Below are 23,999 nucleotides of genomic sequence, written 5' to 3'. Positions count from 1 at the left end.
TTCATAGTAGCTTCTTCATCCACACATGTGGCTTCATGGTGCTCTTTGGTCTCCTCTTCTACTTGGTACTTCATCCTTCAGGCTTCTCTGAGTGGCTGAACTTCTCACAGGTAAATAAATCTTATAAACGGTGGCTCCTGGCTGCAAGAGAAACTGTTTCAAGAGCCAGGAAATAGAAGCTTCCAGTTTCTGAAGTCCTGGGCCCAGGCCACTGGCACACAGCACTATTGCATGTCTTGTTATTAGTGACACCACCACAATGTACTTCATCCAGAATGAAGAAGGGACAGAGATTCCACCTCTCATAGGAGGAACATCCAAGGATATGTGGCCTTCTTAATCTGCCACACATCATAATCTGGATGAAGTTGCAGAGTGTTTGTCCTCTGGCAAATGCACTTACCAATAGTTAGCAGTTTGTGGGAAAAGGGTGAAAAATACTTTGGGCAACTGCCAAATGAATGTCAGTGCTGTTAATATACACTAGCTAACAGTAATATTTAGACTTATGAAGCCAGTTTAAGGGCTTACTTTTAAAATTAGATTGATATTTGGAGATTTGTCCCTAGTATTAAGTTTTAATCTGGGTAATAATGTGGTGATTAAGTTAAATCTGTGAGTAGGGTGGGTAAGTGATACATTTCCTCATCCTAAATCCAGGGGTCTATCAAACTACTGGAGAGGTTGACTCTTATCTTTGAATGAAACAAAATGAAAAAAATTGCATATTTATTCTCTCCAGAAATTTACTTATAGGAGAATCCAGTCAAGATGGACAGATATTAATCTAGAAACTCAAGCTTCTTGTGGAAGTGGGAGCAGATTTCTGTGAAGGTAGATTTCATCCATAAAACTCTTTGGAAAGTTCCTTTTACTCTTATCCTCCTGAGCACAGTTTGATATATGCTTTTGTTTTCTTCCTATTTCAATATAAATTTGAGCCTGTTTTTTCAAAACCAAGGCTATTCTTTTAAGTGCCTTTAAGTGATCTTATTAGATCCACCCAGGGAGAACATGGTACTTTCTCCTAGTTGCAATTTTGTTTTACCCTTCTATTAGTTAAATGGAAATTTAGCTTCTTACCTGCAGTAACTGTTTCTTATATCACAGAGGATTGGAGGCTGGTCACAGAGCTAGTAGGTTGATCTCAACACAAATTTGTTAATACAAATGAAAATGAAGATCAAAACTACATCTGTATTTTAAGTACATTTTTAATTATTGAAATTTAGACATCTAAGATTTTCTCAGAATATGTCTTTACATCTTTTTTTATTACGGTTCAGATATCAGGTGTTGATACTGCAGGTTATCAGTGACAAGTCCTGCTTCCTCACATGTTGAAGTATAACATTAGAGAAGCACAGCGAGGCAAGCATATAAAGCAGGGTTTATTAAAAAGGAGTAACACAGACTTCTCCTGGGAGGAAGAAGGGGGTCATAGCTGGTATCCTGGTATCCAAAAAAGTGAGGGTGTCCTGCCCCTTTTATACATCCTCGACTCTCTTTGTTCTCCTGTTTCCTTCCCTCTTATCTCTTTCCTTCTCTCCTTCCTCCATACATGACTAGGCCCAGGAGATGGGGGGCGGGGGGGTAGGAGTGGCCCAAAGGTGAGAAGCAGATGGGCAGGGAACTGGCCAAATACAGTAACCCAGGCAGGAAGAAGCCCAGGAGACATTAATTAACAACTTGTATAACTCCCTGTAGGGAGGGACAATTCCTGGGACAGGTTACCTTAGCAAAAGTTTGTGGGATGGGCAGATTATCTTGATAAAAGTGGAGGAAGGGCTCTGAAGGCATTAACCTTTTAATTCCTCAGGGGTGGTCTCCAATTTTCCAGAACCAAATTTACCTCTATTCTCTCTGCCTATCTTTTTTTTTTTTTTTTAATTGTTCCAAAAGGCTTCTCTATTTGTTTGTTTCTTTGGGGCAGTCTTAAAGACCCTTTGATTAAATGTATCAACTGTTTTTAACATTACTTTGTTATGGTTTTTTATTGATTTTTTAAAAATAATAGATAGTGGAATGCATCACAATTCTTATTACACATATACAGCACAATTTTTCATATCTCTGATTGTATATAAAGTATGTTGACACCAATTCCTGTCTTCATACATGGACTTTGGATAATGATGTCCATCACATTCCACCATTCTTGCTAATCCCCTGCCCCCTCCTTTTCCCTCCCACCCCTCTGCCCTATCTAGACTTCATCTATTCTTCCCATGCTCCACATACAAAATAATAATAATAATAATAAAGGTCCATTGCCTATCTTTAATTCTGGCTTCAATGTCCCCTAAAAGCTCACGTGTGAGACAATGCAAGAGAGCTTAGAGGTGGATTATGAGAATCTTAACCAGAGCATTAATCTTCTGAAAGGGATTAACTGGTTGGTAACTGTAAGCAGGTAGGATGTGGCTGGGGGCATACCTTTGGGGTATATATTTTGTTCCTGCTGAGTGGAGCTCTCTCTGCCTCCTGGTGCCATGTTCCCAACTGCTTTCTTCTGGCACACCATTCCATCATGATGTTCTGCCTCACCTCAGGCCCTGAGCAATGGAGTCTATGAACTGAGACCTCTGAAACCTTGAGCCCACTAACAAACTTTTGCTCCACTAATTGTTTCTGTCAGGCCTTTGATGGAAGTAGTGAATAAAAGTGACTAAAACATCTTTCATCAGCAGAGTCCTTAATGAATGAGTTGGATCCAATAGGTCTCGTGCTTACAGCTACCTAGCACACTTATCACCACTCTTCCCTCCCAATGTTTTTGGAACACATCACTAATGGATCACAACACACCTTTCTGCTAAGCCCCCCCCTCCTTTGGCTTCAACAGCCACTTGTAGCACAGTGCTTCTGTAGCAACTAGCAACCAAATAAAGTTGAGGCTTCACATAAAATGTATTTTCCAGGATGGTAATCAGATGCCCAATGATTTATACAGAGTAGGTATCCAAGAAATACATATTGATACAAATGACAAGTGGTTGCCCTTCTTTCCCACATGCAGTAACTAAAAAGCAGCTGATCCTAAGATCACTCAATTGAGTATTGCATTTATTGCCCCCAGATTCTGCAGGCACTTTTTATTTTACTTTAAATTTTGAAAGTTCAAATTCTTAGATTTTTAAAGCTATTTTTATGTAAAGAAATATTCTGAATGTCTTGATAACAGATCACAGAGCAATGTCAGTTTCAGATAACTGTACTTCAGATGTACATTTTTGAACTTCTCATTCCAGTAGGCAGCAGGTAGTTTCTGAAATATTTGACAATAGAAACAGGATTTCTCGGTTTCCGCATATCCGTTCAGTAGCCATGTGTTTGAATTCTGTCATCAGCTTGTTAAGAAGACCTGAGTATGATGCTTTACACAGCTAGATGACACTCTGTCAGGTCACTGCAAGTAAAGTGGCTTTTCATCTCTTAGGGTTTGTTACCTTTCCCGGCTAAAGGACTACTGCTGACAGCAAAGCTTCTTTATCTCTTCAGAGAATTTAAGTTATTTGGGATTTTACTTCAGACAAGTCTGGCTTAATTTGATGTCAGTTCTGTTTCCAAGATTTACCAAGTGCCACTTTGCCACCAAAGCTGTAAACGTATCAGTAAATATTCATGCAGTCCTTTTCTGTCTGAGAGTACCAGTCTGGGTCCTCAGTGGTTTTGTGCCCCCACTCTGTTAAGTGGTTCTTTACATTTATGCTCCCCTCTGCTGGTTTCTTCAGTGGTTCGTTTATCAATTTGGGGGCAACTGCCCAGATCCTTAACAAGTTAACAATCAAAACAATTGGTGTGAGAGGTCTGCCCTCAACTACTCTGGGGCATTTCCTGGGATTGCAAGACAAGCATTTGGCTCTAGTCTTAAAATGCATGTGGCAGAGGCCAAAGCTTGATACAGTGTCCTATTTCATAGCCCTGCTCATTGCTTTCCCTTTGAAATACATTTAATTGTCTTTTTCCTGCTGTGCAAACTCAACACAAAAAATGGACTTCTTTGCTCTGTCTTTGATGAATCTGACAATTGCCTTATCTTGCTTTTTTCATTTTGCTAGAAGCAAGTTCAATCCAAAAGTTAATTGAAGTTGCAGGGTTTTGCAAATAGTGATTTATTTTAGAAACTATAAAGAATTCTTAAGTCAGAGTTCACCACCAAAACTGAGTCACTGGTTTTAACTTTAAAATATTTTCTAAATTAACACCCATACAAAAAATAAATCTATCTGGGATAGAAATTTTTCTGTGAAAGTTTAACATTCGTCAAGTGTTCTGTGGATCAACTGTTTACTTTTGTATGTAAGCTTTATACACATTTTATTTAGCTGTCAAAAAAATTAACTAGTGTGTATGTTATGACTGAGCTCTCATAACCTACCAGTGCTTCTCATAAAGACAGTACATATATCACTAGATTTTGCAAATGACTCTTTCTTCAAGACTATTTTGAAGCATTAATTAAAACTTTTTTTTTGCTTGATCAAAGATATGATTTTCTAAAGCATATGTGTACTAGATACTTGATATGAAATATAAAATTTAGGGAATTCAAGTAGCTTATAAAATTAATGAAGCCTGGAATTAAGAAGAAATCTTTATAACTTATCCAAGAAAGTTTAAATGTAATACTTAAAAATATACCATTCTTTATTAAATTTTGTTCTCAACTAGAAATTTGCTTGATTCTTAGTTATTAACTGTACCATATAATATTATCTATGTTAGAATCATGATTTTCTTTTGAATATTGGCTATGCTAAAAGTAATCAGGAATTGCTTTTGATCTATTCCCTTCAATTTTGTTACACATATTACATCAATACAATTATGTGGCTGTCTTAGTTTGCTAGTGCTGCCTTAACAAAATACCAAGACTGGATGGCGTAAACACTAGCAATTTGTTTTCTTCCAGTTCTGGAGGCTAAAAATCTAAGTCCAAGGTATTGACAAGTTTGGTTTCTTCTGATGCCTCTCTCCTCGGCTTGCAGATGGCTATCTTCTTGCTGTGTCCTTACTTGGACACCCCTTAGTGTGTGTGTTGTCTTTGTCCTAATCTCTTCTATGAGCACACTAGTCATGTTGGATTAGGGCTCACTCATATGACCTCATTATATCTTAATTTTGCCTTTAAAGAACCCATCTCCAAATATGGCCACATTCTGAGGGTTAGAAACTCAGAAAGTGAATTTGGCATGGCGGGGAACACAATTCAACTCCTAACAACAGCATTGCAGAAAGTATTCCAGACTCAAGGCATGTGATAAACTTGCTTTTAAATATTGTGAAGAAAAAGTCACTGGGAGGGGTATGATATATTGAAAGGAAAAACAAGAATATGTTGGAATATGATTCAGCCTTCTCCTGATTTGTTTCCAGCCCTCTTGATTTGGAATGGGTAGAAGTAGGGTTGCCAGATAAAACACTGCATGCTTTGTGAATCTGAACTTCAGATAAATGGCAAATCTTTTTTTTTTTAGTATAAATATCTCCAAAATAGTATTTATCGCTTCTCTAAAATTCAAGTTTAACGAGGCATCCTGTGTTTTTATTTGCCTGATCTATCAGCCCTACACATACTGCTCATATCTAATATATATGATGATTTCATCCAGGAAATGGCACCAATTCAGTCCACTAGTAAACAAACAGAAAAAAATATGAGAAATAGAGCTGTTTTCTTTCAAGTTGATTTTATTTTTAATTTCCTGATTCATCAAACATACTGAGTGCTAACTAAGTATCAGGTATATTCCTAGGGACAGGGCATACACTGGTGACTAATAGGGCTAATCCTTCCTTAATGGTGCTTTTAGTCTAGCAGGAGAGGTGGGCAATGATTAAGAGAAGGAACAACTCCAGTTTGAGAATCATGATCAAGTAATGATTTCCTTAAATCTTAATGTTACACCATATACAAATTTAATTTCAGGTGTATCATACACCTAAACATTAAAGACAAATTATAAAGTTCTGGAAGGCAGCACAAGATATCTTCAACTTGGGAAAGAAGTACAAAATATTTCTTAGAAAGGACACATGAAACAATAACCATAAAAATTGGCAAGTGCACTAAATCAAAATTTAAAACTTCTGTTTTTAAAAAGACATTAAAATAGCCAGATATAGCAGTGCATGCCTGTAGTCCCAGTGACCTGGGAGGCTGAAGCTGGAGGATTGCTTGTGCCTAAGAGTTTGAGGCCAGCCTGGGCAACATAATGAGACCCCATTTCATAAAAGGAAAAAATAATTAATAGATAAGTCACAGACTGGGAGGTGATATTTCTGAAATATATATCTGAATCCCAAATATACAAAGGTCTCGAATCCCAAATATACAAAGAACTCCTACACCTCAATAACAAACAAAAGAAACTAATTTTAAATGAGCAGAAAATCTTAATATGTAATAATAATTTACTTCATTGATTCAAACAGTTTCAATTTAGTGGAGCAAATAGCTTTTGGTTTATTTTGTATAATAAAGGAAGTGGGGAACAATTTTAAACAAGGAGGGGTAGTCAACTTTAGATAATAAAAGCCTGAGTAAGCACCACCTGGTGGCAGAGATTTTGAATTGCAACTTGAATTTGAGTTTTCATTGTTTTTATTTTGGAGATTTGACAAGTTTTGAAGATTTAACCTGCAAAAAGATACTTGTAAACAAAAAGAAACCATAGAAAAATTATGTTTTTTCATAATAAAGTCCAACAAAAAAAAACCCAAGTTCTATTTGCTTATTTTGCATTGAAAATGTCTATTAATAATTATGAATCAATAAAGATCATATGATGATAGATAGCCAAATATCTGTTGGGTAGAGTTTTAGTTGACTGTTAATATAATAAATTAATTATAAGTTGATTGCTTGTGTACCAGGTATTCAATGTATAATATTGCATTTAATCTTCCTAAGAAGTCTATTAAGTACAGACACATCCTCATGAAATATCTCCATGGTTAACATTTTCTCAGTAGAAAAATCACTTTAATTTTAATAACCAAGCCTCAGAGAAAACATTTATCTCTCAATACAATATTTTTGTGAGTCTTTTCCAAAGGTGGAAAAAGAAGTAAAGTCAGTGAGGTAAATGTTTGCAAAGAGAGAGAAGATATTATTTAATTCAAGGAAACTTTATAAAATAACCCTTGAAACAACTTACAACCTAATCATTTTTTGTTATATCCATATCTATGAATTTTACTGTATTTTCATTAAATGTTGAGAAATTGTTACAGATCTTACAATGCATTCTACTCTTTTTTTTTAATTGAAAATATCCCCTTATTAGCGTTTTCATGTAGAACCTCAGATTTTAAGTAGTTTACTGCTGCTAATCTGAAGATGACTCTATAGGACCATTCATATACCGTTCTATAAGCAAAGCTCATGGAGATTACCTGAATTTGCAGGAGTTAGATGTGGAGCCACCCTGCCAGCGTGGTTCAACAGGCTGTTTTCTAACCACGAGGAGACAGTCTCCACTTTGTCTGTTATTGTATGCTTCAATCATACAGAGTGTGCCCTGTTTATCCAAGTTCTTGGTTATTAGTTTGGTGTGTTACTAGATGAATATGTAATCCAAAATGGAGTTCTGTGGCTAATTAGATTGGGGAAATGCTAAATTACTTTTCAGAGAAAAATTATGATTCTCTAAGATTGGTAGAAGGATTTTCCAGACTTTTTCTTTTAGATTCGTACAGATAAGGAATGAGTTTGGTTACATAAAACATATAACATGTATATACCATACTGTGTGTGCATGTGTGTATATAAATGCCTTGTAACATATCTAGCTTAAACAGATATGTTTATTTGTCCCACAAAACAAGGATCCTGGGGCAGGGAAGCCCATGGCCAGGTTTTTTTCTCTTTCCTTCCCTGCTCAACTGTTTACACAATCTGGCAGTCACACTCATGGGTGGCACCTGATGGACACCAGATTTTGCTCCCCTCTGGGCCTGCAACTGAATTCCAGGGAGGAAGGAAAAGGAAATGAAAGAGGCAGCCCCAACACTCCCACCCACATTTCCCTGACCAGAGCAGTATCACCTGACCACCTCACATGACCACCCTGAGCTGCTCAGAGCCTGAGAATTGGGTTTTATTTTGTTTTGCATTTAAGCCTCTGTTGCAGTGAGTTATGATGTGGTGATAAGCCACAAAGGCTGATTTCTTGCTCACATGACATGTCATCAGCTGTACGCTGCTCAATGTGTCTTCTGTATTTTGGGTTCCAGGCTGAAGGTGCAGCCCTTTTGGGCCACGCCCTTTCCATAATAGAGGAAAAAAAGGAGATAGCAGAATCATGTGATCATTCTTCAAGATACTGCTCAAAAATGGCATCTGACACTTCCCCCCACATTCCATTGGCCAGAGCTCATCACATGCTACAGCTGATGTCAATAGTGCAAGGGAATATAATCCTCTAACAAAAAATGGGTTTCAAATACTTAACAATGTAATCTGTGCTATATAACATAAGCAGGCAAGGGAGAACAGGTGAGGGAATGGAAGTTTAGTTAGACACCCATGGCTTCTGCTACAGGACACACACATTAACTTTTTACTTATTTTCCAGAGCATTTCACAAGATAAGTATTCACATCCTTTGTTAACTGTGGTCTTGAGCCATGTTATTCATTATGTCCCTTTAATGAAATAACTACCTATAGAAAAATCCTGTTACAAAGTAAACTTTAATCTGTGTCACTGATGATTAATATAAAATTTCTTCCATAAATTAAAATCCACTATTAAGTCAAGCTGATAAACATGAGTAGAACTCATTTTTAAACCAGAATTTCAGAAAATATTATCATATTTAGTTATTAAAGTTTTTTTTTCTTTTCTTCTGAATCAGGTGCTATCATACCATGCAACATGTTCAAAAGCTGAAGTTGACAAGTTTAAGGTAAGGAAGGAAATAATTGCACTATTAATGCATAAAATTAAGCTTTGCCTGGTCTCCTGACCCTTTGTCACTTGCCTCTATAAAATTAGTCCTGCCCTCTGGGAGTTGAAGGACTAGAACTGGGCAATGTGTTTGGATACTTCCATTTCAAGGGGAAGAGAACTTATATATAACTGAGTAGCACTCTCATGATCTCTTAAATGATTCATTATTTCTTCCCATTTATTAGGTAAGCAGGATGGGGGAGGGGAATCTGTGATACGGTAACAATTAGGACACCTGGTTTTGTCATTGGGTTTATGTCTAATTTACTGTTCATTTGCAATCGTACCAGGCAGCATTTAGCAAAGGTCAAAACATAGGAGAAACTGATTTTCATTATTTTGAAAGTCTTGGTGTCTTCATTTTTCTATTGATTGATTGATGATTGATTGATTGATTGATTGATTATACCATGAACTAAACCCAGGGGTACTTAACCACCCAACCATATCCCCAGCCCTTTTTTTTTTCTTTTTAATTTTGAGACAGGGTCTCACTAAGTTGTTCATGGCGCCACTAAGTTGCTGAAGTTGGCTTTGAACCTGCAATCTCCTACCTCAGCCTCACTGGGATTACAGGCATGTATCACTGTGCCCAGCTGGTGTCTTCATTTTTAACTTTTTGTGGAGGTTTAGAGAATCAGCAGGAAAATCTACCACAGCCATAAGAAAGATCATGTTATGTACTGTAATATTAACATGTTTGGGGCTGGGGATGTGGCTCAAGCGGTTGCGCCCTTGCCTGGCATGCGTGCGGCCCGGGTTCGATCCTCAGCACCACGTACAAACAAAGATGTTGTGTCCGCCGAGAACTAAGAAAAAATAAATAAATATTAAAATTCTCTCTCTCTCTGTCCCCCTCTCTCTCTCACTCTCTCTTTAAAAAAAAAAATGTAATATTTCTCGGTGATGGCTTTTCTTCCAACTGTCACATTTACATATAAATGCATGCATTTATCCTTGGGGGGGGGAGGGGGGGGAATGGCACAGAGACCTTTGGGCGCAATAATTGAATTGGATTATTAGAACTGAATTAGATGAACAAAAAAAGGGGATAAAGACCCCAAACACTAAGGGTAGGGATAGGAGAATTCCTCAGAAGGGCTGCACAACTACAGCAGGTATATGATAAGCTGCTTGGGATCCATCCAAGGATGTGATTTAATACTGATTAGACAGATGCTTAGGGAAAAGACCCACAATGGTACCCCCAGATCGAAAGGTGAGATGGTGCCAGCAAGAGGTGACTGCTGACAACAGAGGAAGGATATGGAGCAACAAAAACCACAGCAGTCGGGGCCCTTGTAAAGCAAACATCCTGCATATTATTTTAGTTTGTTTTCTGTTACTATTCAAAAAAATACCTGAAATGGTCATTTATCAAGAGTAGAGGTTCATTAGCTCATAGTTCTTGAGGCTGAGAACCCCAAGAGCATGGTACTGGTATCTGCTCAGCCTCTGGGGAGTACCTTCTTGCTGCTTCAAAACAGGGCAGAGGATATCACATGGCAAACAGAGCAAGCATTCCAGGAAGATCTGCTCTGTGACAAAGCCACCTTTGCAATAAGCCAATAATCTTTTAATAAGTGAATGGATCAATCCATTCATGAAAGAAGAGCTCTCATACCCACTAACCTCCCAAAGCTCCCACTTCCCAACACTGTTCCACTGGGGACAAAATTTGGGAGACACAGTCACACCATAGCACACACTGACTAGAGTGTGAGCTCCGTCGAGGCATAGCTTTTCATATGTTTGTGTTCCCAGCTCTTTCTCTATTGCCTTTTATATTTCTTGGAATATAGTAACACCGAATAAACGCTTGTTGAGTGGATGAATGAATGAATGGCTAAATAAATCCAAAGAGCGTCCGTATTCTAAAACACAAAACAGTCATTAATAAAATATTAGAAACATGGTAATACATGATCATTTCATGCTCTTCATATTTTACTTAAGTTTTATAAATTTTATAGATATTTTTATCAAAATATTTAAAGCTTTTTCACTTTAATAACTAATAAACTTTAGTATGCAATATTAGAACATCGCATGGGTATCCATGAATATGTACATAAAATATTTGTACATGAAATTTTATGCTTTTATGATCAGTTAAAAAGTTTAGTTACCTAGAAGTCTTATTTATGAAAACACATAAATTCCTTCCAAAATGCTTATTTAATGTTCTATTATTGTATTTTTGCTATTATTATAATTATTATCATGGCTAAAGAGGTAAGGAACAGACAGGGAGAAAAACAGCAAAGCTCACGATGAACTAAATATGACTTTAAGAGCTACTTAATAGGAGCTGTCCAGAGCCACAGCAGGCCAAAATCCATAGCGGTTAACTTTCTGGAGGTTATTGACCTACATTCAGGCTTAATTCTTTGCTTAGAGTAAGGGAAACTCCATTGTCTTAGAGTTTGCTACACTATTTTATTGTTACTTCACAAACATACTAAAAATATGAAATATTTAAATTTGAGAACAAAGGGTTATTTCATCTTAAAATTATCAAGATTATTAACTGATTTACTCCAGATTTTATCCTGAAAGATATTAGCTGGTATCTTATTACAATGTAATTGAGATATAGTAGATAATTTTAACCAAATGGCTTTTTCTTTATATATAATGTAAATAAAACGTTATCATAATTGGTAGCTGATGTCTATTATAACTGTGGCAATAACATTAAAATGTAGTGAGCTTAAAATAATCTTGCACACAGTGAAAAGCATTTACAAAAATTCCAGGCTGGAGTAAAAACAATGGCAGTTTTCCCCTCTACAGCTCACCGAGTAACAGTAATGGAATGCTTTGTTTTGGCCAGTATATACAGACAAGCCATATTTAGATTCAAATATATCGTAACCTTTGCTACCTGCAGTACTGTTTAACAAAGATAGTGATTAACAACAACAACCAAAAAGTGCAGCAATTGGAAATCTGAAAATAGATTTAACCGGAGATTTCATGAGCTAAAGGATGACTGAGTCCCAGTGCAATTGATTATGCTTAGCTAGGATTAGTGATCAGTGATTCAGAGATTAAGCCAGAGTTTGAGAAGAAACTGATATCATCATCTAATGCTCAAAAAGACCTGGAAGTTCATACACACACACATCTGACAGACCTCAGTGGAAGCCCAGGCTGCCCCAGATGTATCATAATGGGATTCGAGTATGAAAACCTTTCTAGAAGTGTCCTAGAACCGTCCAACTGAAATTCTCCTCATCCAAGAATGGATGGGCTTCCATTTCCTGGTTCTTATATATCAAAAAAAAGAGTCCTATTTGTGGGCTACTTATGAAAAGATCACAGAAATTCCTGGAACTGAACGAACAAGCTATTGTTGGTTTTTTTTTAAGACTGATTCAGGCTATAATGTTAATAAATTATTCTTTATGGGTTGATTGCCTTGTGCATCTAATGAGGAAACCAGAGTCTGAAGAGTGCTCTTTATCATCATTAACATTTACTGATCTTCCATGAACTTGAAATAAGAAAGTTGTATACAGAAAATTTGTGCAGATTTTAGTGCCTGTTTATATCTCTTCCACTCTATGGTAACAGGAATAATGTATAAGACCATATTGACAATTAGATCTCTTTGAAGATGGCTGGTTTAAAGGCTTTCAATAACCTGAAGATGCCAGCTGTGATAACATAAGAAAATGAGTTTAGTACACCAATTATATGCTCCTGTGATTTTATGTACTTTCCTTGGATTCCAATGTGGTGGACAGACCAAACGGTTATCACTATAAACTGCCAGTTTACCAATTAAAACCAACTCATGGACATTCTTGTGTTATATTGCCATCTTCTATCATCCCTTCTTTCAATTCATAACTGCATGGGTTACAGCTACAATCAGAGATGAACTCCTTTACAGCACTGTAACTACTTCAGTAGTTAAATGCCAATAACTCAAGTTGGCTGTTTGGGTTCGGACTACTTCTTACATATTTCAAATTTCAATGTTAATGCCTAGGTCGCAAATTAATACCCTGGTAAAGTATAAAACAAAGTACCAAGAACAGATACTTCTTGTGGCCTTTACATACTGAAATAAGAACAGCTGCCTCAAAAATTGGATCTTATAGCCTCCTCCTCAGACTGAGTAAGGGATGTGATTTTCTAATCTTTATTATTATTATTAAATAATCTCCATTTGGGAAGACACTTTTATTCATGAAATATCTCATGCATGTAGTAAGAAGCATCAGGCAACAGGCCTACTAGCCAGTGATGCCAGTAGATGTGCCCACATGAGAGCCCCTGCAGGAGCAGGCAGGAGTGGAGCTGCCACAACCCCCTGCTGGGGAACCCTTTCCTCCAGTGGTTGCTCCTCTCTCTAATTGGCACAAAGGTGCCACTTGGGCTAGCCACTGCCCTGGCCACTCTTTGCCAGGTGTGGAAGGGCCACTCCTTGCAGTAGTCCCTTGCAGAGGAGGAATGTGCACTGTAAGAAGCAAGTAACATCATGGCATTTACCCAAGCCCAGGGCATCAGGGAAGGCTGAGAAGGGGAGGTGGAGCCAGGCACCACAGAGGCCTCTGCAGAGGTTCTTCTGATGCCCAGGGTGATCTAGGACTTCAGTGTCTGAGAGGGATCCAGAGCTTTCTCTTGTTTCTCTACAGTCTCAGTTCTCAGTTTATGAAATGCTACCTTCAGAACTCTCAGAAATGGTTTCTAGTTCCCCTCAGCTTATTTCTAAGGATGTATCAAAAATTGTTTGGCAGAAGTATGCATGGAATTTGGGTATCACTTTAGATCTAACCTCTTCTGTCTTTTTCCTTGTCCCCACCTCTTGAATTTAAGGGGTTGCTTTGACTTTAAATAGTATTTATGCCAAGTTTAATATCCAAGTTTTTTTTACCAGCAGGGAAAGTTATTGAACCTTCACCAGGAAATTGACTGCAGAGGAAACAGCTGCCTCAGCACACTAAAGGGCACCCTCTGCTCCCAAGGAAGGGCCAGCAGGGCCTGCACTGCTCAGGACCACCCATAAATATGAGGCATGCTTTGTGCTCAAATGTCTGATTCTCTTTATGAATTGTATCTTAATCAAATGCCACATCAGAAAAAAGATGGTTGTACTTTGTCACTCTTGAGCATTGAAGATGCTGGGGCGGGGGTGGTGTGAGGGAGCCCGGTCTGCAAGCCCAGGCTGGCCTTTCCTACTGCTGAGCTAAGCGGCTGCGAATTGAGGGCCCTTCAAGGACCTGCCTGACCCAAATACATCCTGGGATGACCCTGACCTCCCCTCAGATCAACTTATACAGCCACAATTTGTCACTTCTCTCCATTTGAAAACAAAGCAGGGACAGCTCTCCAGAAGGTCACTATGAAGGTCTCCTTTCCCTGGAGGAAGAATGGGCCTGGAAGTCTTCCTCTTACCTTTCTCCAACCCCTTCATTAAAACAGGGGAGTTCCTGCATTCCCCACATGTCACACTGGGAGGCCCACGGACTGAACCTGAGGCAGTGAAATAAAGAGCTGTTCATTTTTGGTTTCAGAGTGTCAGGAAGCAGAGCAGTGACAAGTCCAAAATGCTCTGTGCCCAGCCATACATAGCATGGCCCAGTGAAGCCCTGATCCCTGAACCGTGAAGGGAACTACAGAGGCCAAAGGCATCAGAACCTTCCAGAACATTGGGGCATTTGGGGCTGATTCACTCTACCTCCTTATTGGTTTCCCTCTGATTCAAGCTGTGTGTAACTAGATGTGAGCAGGTAGCCCCTCACCTCAGTCATAATGCTTGGCATTTCCTCCACCGATGGTTCAGTACACACAGAAGCTACGCCTGCCCGTTCCTTGCCCTCACTTTGAAGCTGCATGCTTTGGGTGTAATTGCACAGTCACCACTGATCCTCTCTGCAATGCCCTCAGGTGCTGTCCCATCCATTTTGTTTTGGGACCTCCCTCCCTCCTCCCTGCAGACAGTGGTTGCACACTGAACTCCTGACTAGGCTCCCTGCCTCCTTCTCTCAACCCTTTCCTAAATCCAGCCCAAACTCTGCTGCCAGATGAACAGTTCCTTTCCATTGGTACCTGGTTCTTGCTCACAAAGCTTAGCATCTTCTATAAACCTCTAGATTCTACTTTGGTTCTTTAATTTGGCATTAGAAGTACCCTGAACTCTGAACTCCAGTTCACTTTTCCAGCCTGTTTCCCACGCTTCCACTTCCCTGCCCTTCACTAGTTCTATTTGATGTTTTCTGCTGCCCCCTGTCCTGTCCTAACTTTGTTCCCATCCTTCTCTTCATCTTTGCTTATTTAAAGTCCCAACAGCCAGGTGCTGTGGTGTCATCCCAGTTGTCAGAAGGCTGAGGCAAGAAGATTACAAATTCAAGGCCAGCCTGGGCAACTTAGCAAGACCCTGTTTTGAAATAAAAAGGGCTGTGGATGTAGCTCAGTGGTAGAGCAGACCTGGGTTCAGTCCCCAGTATCATTAAAAAAAAAAAGTCATAACAATGCATAATCCATCTGACCCTGCTCAATTGCCCCTCTGTCCATGAGCCATCCTATCTGTCTTTTGGGTAAAAGGGATGCTCTCATTTGCCATTCATTCCATCACACCAGCCAGTTTCTACCTTGCAATTCAAATCTTGGTACACCTATCAAATGAAATGGTTAAACTGGGATCATTTTCAGGATAGAATCCTCATCTTATTAATTTTTATAAACTTTTTTCATCCTCAACCTTTATTTGTACCTGACTGCAAGAGAAGTTTCTATCTTGTGACCAAATTCATTGAAATGTTTGCCATTTTTATGGCAGAGGAAATTATAATGTGTGGGTAGAATCTGAAGCAGCAATCTATGACAAGAAAAATATCTGAAAATTTTGTCTCAATCTTTGCTTGATGTTGCTTAAAACCCCTTATTTTAGGATCTTGGTTGTCAGTTTCCTGTTTTCTCTGGGCAACCTAAACAATTCAAAAATAAAGAAGCTAATTTTCTGTGTCTAGGATAATGCTGGCCCTTTGGAGTGCTTTGTAACGACATCATCTTTCTTCCCTGCTGTGGGCAGAGAGGCCTCTTGCCATTAGTTTTTAGTTGATTCAGCAATTTCTTTACTGTTAAATAAGATTCATCCATGTATCCTGCTTTTACAACGCTGCTGACTAAATTTTTTTAAACTATTATTTTCTTGATCCTAAAAAGCCTAATATTTTTTTTACTTGTATTTGTATTCACTATTTTGTATAATTCTATATTCTGTCTCACCTATTTTTGAAATCACATTCTGATTTAGTAGTTCTTCATGTTTCAGATCCATCCAAAATCTTAAAGATGTTCATGAATCATGATTCTATTGGTCCCCAGGCACCACAGAGAGAAACACAAAGCGAGTGGAGAATGACTGACCTAAGGGTTTCCTGCAGTCTCAAGAGATAGAGCTCTCCCTTTATGCAGTCTTTGTAAGACCATGGGTACAATAGTATAAGAGTGAGCAAATGTGTAGACAAAGCAGCTCCCAGACCTCTTAGTTCACTGTAAATTTCTGGGCTTCAAGTTTCCTCATCTGCAAAACAAAGCCATTTCCAGCTATAAAATGCTATAATTTTATGAGCCTATAAAATTTATCTCTAACAGGGAAGGGGGAAATAAAACACAAAGCAACATAAATGTTGACAAAACATCTTGGGTTTTTTTGATTTCAAATACTCAAAGGTTTGAATTTAAATTCTGTTTAAGAATTTGGGTATCAGGTAGAAGACTTGGCTCAGCTTGACTTAATTATATTTTATAAGTAATTTTCAAAGCCTCTCGTGACTATATTATATAATGTGATAATACTCATGAGGAAGTTAATGATTATTTTGGATAAGACAAGAGTCTTTATCTCAGTATAGAAACTGTACACTAACACTACCTATAAAAAAGCATTTAGCTGGGCTGGGGCTGGGGCTCAGTGGTAGAGCGCTTCCCTAGCACTTGTGAGGCACTGGGTTCAATCCTCAGCACCACATAAAAATAAATAAATAAAATAAAGGTTGAAAAAAAAAAGAATGCTTTAAAAATATTTTTAAAAGCATTTAGTAATACAATGTACATAAAAATAAAATGTCTTCACATCATTATTCAACTTGAGCCTCTCAACTCTTGCAGTTTTAGCATATTTCCATTGTACAGATGAGGCAAGAGACAGAGGACCAGGAAGAAAATGGACCCATCTGCTTCAATTTTTCCTCTGCAGTATTTTGACCTTGTAAACAACACTGCTGTTCAAGTGGCTGAGTAGGAAAATGGATGCAGTGTCATGGAAATTTATTCTTAAGTCATTTCTTGTGATTCAGCAGTTATTCTTGGAAACTTCATGGTATTTTGACAGTTTGGGTTTCAAACAAGCATGAATGGTGATGATGACTGACAAAGAATTTTTGGTTGAACTTAACATAGACATTTAAAAAGACTGTTCATAGTTCTCTGTGTGCAATTAATGGAATGCTGTTTTATTAGTAACTTCTCTGGGGTGGTGTCATCTATGTGACTTTTGCACTGGGGTTTCAGGGTGCTTAGAAACTCAAGGACATTGGAAACAGCAAGCATTATGGGGACATTGTATCATTCTTAGCAAGAAGCTGTATGATCCATTATTCTGACATGCCGCCTGTCTTCCTTAGTCCGATTGGCTATCTAGCTCTATAGAAATCTCTCAACATCTGGAAAGCTCAAAAAAAAAAAAAAAAAGCAGTCACACTTTATTATCCTGCTCTCTCCAGGCCTGCCAAGTACCTTCAGAAAGATAACAAGGATATGAGATTGTGAACATCAGTTTAATGATAAAGCACTTGTCAGGAGATAAAGTCTTATGTTTAAGGCGTAAGAACTTATGAATTGGCAACTGTTTAAGGGAAGATATGAAGACTGTGGGACTGGCTTTCTATTTGTTTAACATTTTCTAAAGAGATACTTGATATTAGAAATATCATGCATGGTGCTCTTCTGAGAGGTGATGATTTTAACATAAGGTAAAAATTTTGTAAAAATTGAAGTAATTCTGAATTAACCCCTGACACCGTCTCAACTTCATGTGTGACTGTGTGCATGTGTCTGTGTACCCACCCACTTGCTTCAGCTTAAAGGGTTTGTGATTCAGAGTTTCAATTCTGGCTTTAGGAAGTGCCTCTTGGCAATTTATTGTCTCCAAAGAGATAAGCAGATGGAAAACCTGTGAAAAAAATAGTGTCTGAGATGAAACACTTTGGCCACTGGGTGCCATCCTTGCTCCACGAAAGAATTTCCTGAACCATGTTTTTTAAAGAAAATGGTTAAAATCCCAAAAGATAGTAATTTAAAAGTAATTTAAAGATATAATAATGTTTGTGTGTGTGCATGACCTGGAATACGTTATGACACAGGCAGCTTATTCATTTGCCCAGGTGCAAGGTGGAGGGGACTGAGAGACTGTCCCCTTTGGTCTAGCTATATGAACAAAGCCAGGGTGAGTCCCTCCTGCTTGCTATACCCCAGCGAGGCAGCCTGCGGTGGCAGGGGAGGCAGCATGCAGGGGCTGGGGATTGATGACTGGTGCTGTAGGTGTCTGGAGGTCAGCGGGTGAGATGCCCCAGTCATTGTTTTATTGTTATGTGTAATTGCAGCATGCCTGCATGGTGGAACTTGAGCCTAGCTGTCTATGTGGCTGTACTTTAACCCTTCAATTGCATTCCTGTCATGGCCAGAGCTGGTGGAGCTATTATGCACTCCTGCCCTTCCAGAATGCTGCATATTGATGCAGTAGTAATCCTGGGGTGCTCTTTTCTGCTTTATAAACAATTCATGGATTTTTAAAAAGCACCACCTTACCAGGTGTCAGAACATCCAGAGTCAATGACAATTATCTCTGCAGGATTTTGCTGTCTTTGAATTTGAGACTCATGTACATAAAACTAAGGAATAAAACTCACCGTTATGAGGAAGAGTAGCCACAAAGACTATTCTAAGACTATCATATAACCCAGGCTGATGTTTCCATCCAGGGTCCCCAACATTTGTTTGGAACTAAAAGGAGTTAGGTAGGAGTTAGGTAGGAGTTAGGCTGGGGATGTGGCTCAAGCGGTAACGCGCTTGCCTGGCATGCGTGGGGTGCTGGGTTCGATCCTCAGCACCACATAAAAAATAAAATAAAATAAAATAAAATAAAATAAAATAAAATAAAGATGTTGTGTCCACCGAAAACTGAAAAATAAATATTAAAAAATTCTCTTTCTCTCTCTCTCTCTCTCTCTCTCTCTCTCTCTCTCTCTCTCCCCTCTCTCACTCTCTTAAAAAAAAGAATTGAAAATCTGTAATTGTCTCACTATAACATTCTAGAAGCTTTTCTATAAGACCACATTATAGAAGGAATTTAAGTTTAAAAACAGATTTTACCTTACAACCTGAGGTGGGGACCACAGCAGCTGGCCTCATAGTTGACCCTAGAAGCTGTCCCAGAGTGGCATGCCCTGGTACTCTGAACAGCTCTGTGTAATCCAGTCCACAGCCCTATGAAACGAGGCAGGATGAGAAGGGCTCGTGAGAACTTACAGACTCAGGCTTTTCTCAGCCTATCCAGGGATGAGAAGCTTAAATACCATTCTGTGGCTAAGTATCTGCAGGTAGATGGACTTTAAAGTACATTTCCTGGGCTTACTTAGGATAACATGGTACCAATCATTCTATGCTTTCAAATATTGTTATTTAGTAAGAGTGGTGCTATTATAGCTGCAGTGTCCTTGTTGATTCCCAAGTGCTTCTATAGCTCTCATTTCAGTGAATGTCAACAGTGAGCTGCTGAAGGAGGTATCGATAGCTGTATCCCACTTATGCATCAGGCGATGTGGAGACCACGGTTTCTGTTTGGGGACTTTTTTGCAAGGAGGCACATATTGGCCAAGTCCCTTTTATTTTTTTATTTTGAGACAGTGTATCACTAAGTTGCTGAAAGACATGTTAAATTGAGGAGGCTGGGCTGGACCTTGAGATCCTCCTGCCTCAGCCTCCCAAGTCTCTGGGATTATAGGCGTGTGCCACCACACTCAGCACTGGGACACTTTTCCTGGACTCTCCTCCATAGTATATGCTCATTCCACTCTGTGTGAGGGTCACCTGGCAAACAAACATTTAATGAATACTTCATCACCTGCCAGGTCTGTTTTATCTTTCTTATTTTACATGACAAAACTGAGGCACAGAGAGAAATGTACACAGATTTAAAAATTGAGATATGAGTGGGCACACTGAACTTGTAATATTCCCTTTTGAAACAACGTGAAACTCTTTGTTTGGAAGCTTCTGGCCTTGGTTTGACCCTGTTAACCTCAATCTGATTATGAGCCCTTCTGTAATTTGGGGGACTTGGTTCCTTAATAGACGAATTCAGATTTCAACAGACTCTACTGTGTGTGTGTTGTGTGTGTGTGTGTGTGTGTGGTGTGTTTAAAGCTCCATAGTTTATAAAGTAATCCAGCCCCACTGTTGGAGCAGGTGTATTTCTTCAGCCATTAGCATCCTGCAATATCAACTTCAAGGCCTAGGTTTGAGGAATCTAACAATTTTTCCCTCCAAAGGGTAAATCCAAACTATTCTTGTGTTGACTGATGCCTCTCTTCTTGCTACTAGGTTAATTTTCTAACATATATTATCATTTACCTCTGGCCTTTCTGGAGACAGAAAGGAGTTCTGTGAAAACCCAGATCTGTGATAGTTTCTGCAAGAACAGGTGTCCAACCTCACCGCTGGGCTCAACTTTGTCAAACAACTCTGTGAAATACTGAAGCAGCTTGGGAGGACACTTTGTACTCTTCCCCTCACCATCAACAGAAAAGACTCAGAATTCAGAAAAGAAGAAGTGGGGGTGAGAGGCTTTCTATGACTATGTTGCTCCAACATGAAATATCACAGGAACTGCGCTCTCTTTAAACCCATGGAGAAATTTGTATTTCTGCTTAAAATATCTTTCAAATCATCAGTGACCTCCTTGAAAACAGCTTTACTCTGATTCTCTGAAAAGCCATGTTCAAGAGAAAGGCTGATAATTTGGAAACACCCTTGGAAAACCAAGGATCCATGTCACCTTGTGTTAGGAATGTCCCTATCTGGATGCACTGGGGTTGAGATCCTCTCCCCACATGAGCTGTTTCTCTCAATGTGTGATAAGTTTTCTTATAAAAAGCTAGGGTCAAGTAGGGTGAAAGGCCCTAGATGTAAAGTCTCCTTTATCCATATAGTACACAAGCTTGTAGTCTTCCCCAAATGGTTAAATATCAGAGGACAGTGTGTACCAAAAGGAAAAGCTACCCCCATGGAATGTTCTCCTGCAAAACTAGCTGCTGCATTGAGAACCATCTGACCATTCCTGGGCAGACTGCTGTGACTACACCCAGGGGTCTCCTTGGATCAAGGTACAGAACCTCTCATTGCCATATTGAGTCCCCAGGGGTTTACTGCAGAATAGCTTTCTTTACAAGAGGAAAATGTGGACCCGGTCAGGGCCTAGCTTTCTGATCTTTTAGCAATACTCTTCTACAAAGGAGTGATTCCCAAGTTTCAGTTTAGAGAATCTCAGGGACATCTTCTGATTGGTTCAGCTTGGTTCACATGTCTATCCCTGGACTGATCAACTATGAGGAAGGATTTGCTTATAGAAGAATATGTCAGATTCTGGGTGGAACACAGGTGGTTAGAGTGGAGGAAGAACCAATTCTGGGAAGGAGAGAGGTACCAGGCAGAGAGCATCATTGCCATCCTCTGCAAGTGAATATTTGCACATAGCTTTCAAATGGTGACTTTCAGTCCCCATCAACCCTCTCCATGCCCTCTTTTATGGCCAGAAGATATTTCCTGAGGCACAGATGAATGCTAATAGGGGCCCCTTCATAACATGTAGGCACTGGGCAGCACCTAAAAGTGATCTATCTGCTGAGATGGTTTCCCAAGCAATGTTGGCAAGATCATATTATTGAGTAAATGTTCTATTATGTCCTTAAAGCATTTCTGTTTCCACAGATAACTGCACTGATGACCACTCTGATTTAGCTAGCAAACTCTCCAAAATATTATAAGGCAAATAAATATAATTTCCCTGGATGTGCCAGAAATCCCCCTTTAACTGGATAAGCCAGTAACCTATAGATTCCTTCTGGGTAGTCATTTCTTCATTAATTAATTGGGACCTACTGAAGAATTAATAGGCCAAACCTCCCTACACCCAATATTTGAAACTCATAGTAAAATAGCTCAATTTCTAATCTACTTCCTAGCCTCATTAGAATTCAATTAGCAAAGGACATTCTTCCCTAGAAGCTCTTTGGCAGATTTGTGTGTGAACAGTTAACCTGGTGTTAGCAAAAGCAGTTACTTGTATCCAAATATCTCTCTGGCTGCAAAGATGAATCCCAAAGCTGTTTAGATAGGATTGTGCTTATTTCTCTATCAGAATGCAGATATTTTAAGTAGATAGAATGAGATAAACTTCAGGCAGTGCTGCCCCTGATGCTGACCACATCCTGTGGCTGCCAGGATTTGGGACTTGAAGATCAGCAGAGGTCAGGGGAGGAAGATGAATGAGGGGATGCTACAAATGAGGAGATGAAGAAAAAGTTTAAAAGTCTTCCTTGACCACATTGTTGAAAATTATTTCCTAAATAAACAAATTTGGATTTTAAAATGTATAAACAAATATTCTACAAAAGATATGTAGAAACATCCATACATCTCTTGAACAGGAGGAACTACTCATCAGACCATGAAAAGCAGGGTATTTGAGGGTAAGACAACCTTGAGTTGGTTTTTTTTTGTAGTTTTTTTTTTTCTTCTTCTTCTTCTCCCCTGCAGTATTCCCTTACCTGTTCTTTAGATGCCTGAATGTAGACGCAGGGAGATTTATTTTTCTTCTAACAGGGTATGTTATAGTTGTCACTCAGCCTTGAAATAGTTTTCCTCTCCAGTGGAACATCAGGCCAGTGATATATTTGCGTAGCTATTCCCGCCTGTCACTTTTCTGCCAGCCCTACTGCGTCAGCCTTGCACAGAAAGCCCAATCAGCCAATGGCAGGCTTTTAAGCTGCTGCATTTATGGGACTTCTTTTCACAATAATCACAGTCACCCAGCAACAGGAAAAAGTATTTCATTGGCTCTCTAGCTGTCAAATGGAGAGAAGAATGATCCAGAGGCAGATGGGTCTCAGCTGGGTGGATAAAGATGAGGCATGGGATAGGGCAGATGTTTGGACATAGGAACCTCTCAGTGGCAAATTTTATAAATGTTGTGTAAAGCATCATGTTTTTGTTCCCTCCCCAACAAAAATCAAATATAAAAGATTTGCTCCATATCAGTGTAGGTGATTTTAATCTGCAGTGCTGCAAGTTGCATAAAAGCGAGAGGCTGGTCCTTGCTTTTGTCTGCCTTATCAAAGGAAGCACTGGTGAGTGTGGGGACTCAGTGGGACGTACATTAGAGCTTTTAGGTAAGGAAACCTGAAATCACTATTCAAGACATGCCATGTATAGTGGGCTTTCTAAATGCAAAGTAAATCCTCGAAGTTACTTAATCAATATCTAATCTTGTGAATTTTCTTGCCCTTAAAAAGTTCTTCATTCTGCTTAACTCCTAAGGCTGATCGTTCCCCCAAGGAACCAGTCCAGGTTGCCTGAGCTTTGAATGACAGGTTCCAGTGCCACTCCATTCACTCTAATTTCTCCTGCATGTGGTCCTGTACAATCCAGGGAGGAAAACAGTTTCCTTTGTTATGTTTTGCTCTTTTGTTGCTACTATAGCAGAGAAAATGAATATCGACTAGATGCATATGTGACTCAACACAATTAGGAAATACTCTGCAAAGAGAGAGCTGTGAAAAAGACCAGGCAAGCATGGACTCATCCCCTGATAGAACCAGTCCTTCTGAAGTCCCAGCCTCTTGTCCCTTTGAGCTACATGATTAAAGTACATCCTCTCTCCATAATGAAAAATAGTTAAACTCTGGATACTTCAAAGCCTGGAGCCCATTCATAGCTTGTCATCAGTCAAGAGCTTGAGTCTAAT

General features: G+C 39.0%; 1 protein-coding gene across 1 annotated transcript in view; it reads left to right on the top strand.

Annotated features, from left to right (window-relative positions):
• The window catches only part of PDE11A (phosphodiesterase 11A), a gene marked incomplete at both ends in the record, with an annotated part of 382,619 nt that overhangs the window by 243,929 nt on the left and 114,691 nt on the right, over nt 1–23,999 (top strand). Inside the window, one exon of the mRNA XM_081261295.1 lies at nt 8,865–8,915. Coding sequence (XP_081117421.1) covers nt 8,865–8,915 — 51 coding nt within the window. The remainder of the gene's footprint in view (nt 1–8,864; nt 8,916–23,999) is intronic.

This window comes from Spermophilus citellus, assembly GCF_964194105.1.
Source record: "Spermophilus citellus genome assembly, chromosome: 11".
Classification (NCBI taxonomy): domain Eukaryota; kingdom Metazoa; phylum Chordata; class Mammalia; order Rodentia; family Sciuridae; genus Spermophilus; species Spermophilus citellus.
Note: the sequence above shows the minus strand (reverse complement) of the source record. Positions and strands in the feature narration are given on the sequence as shown.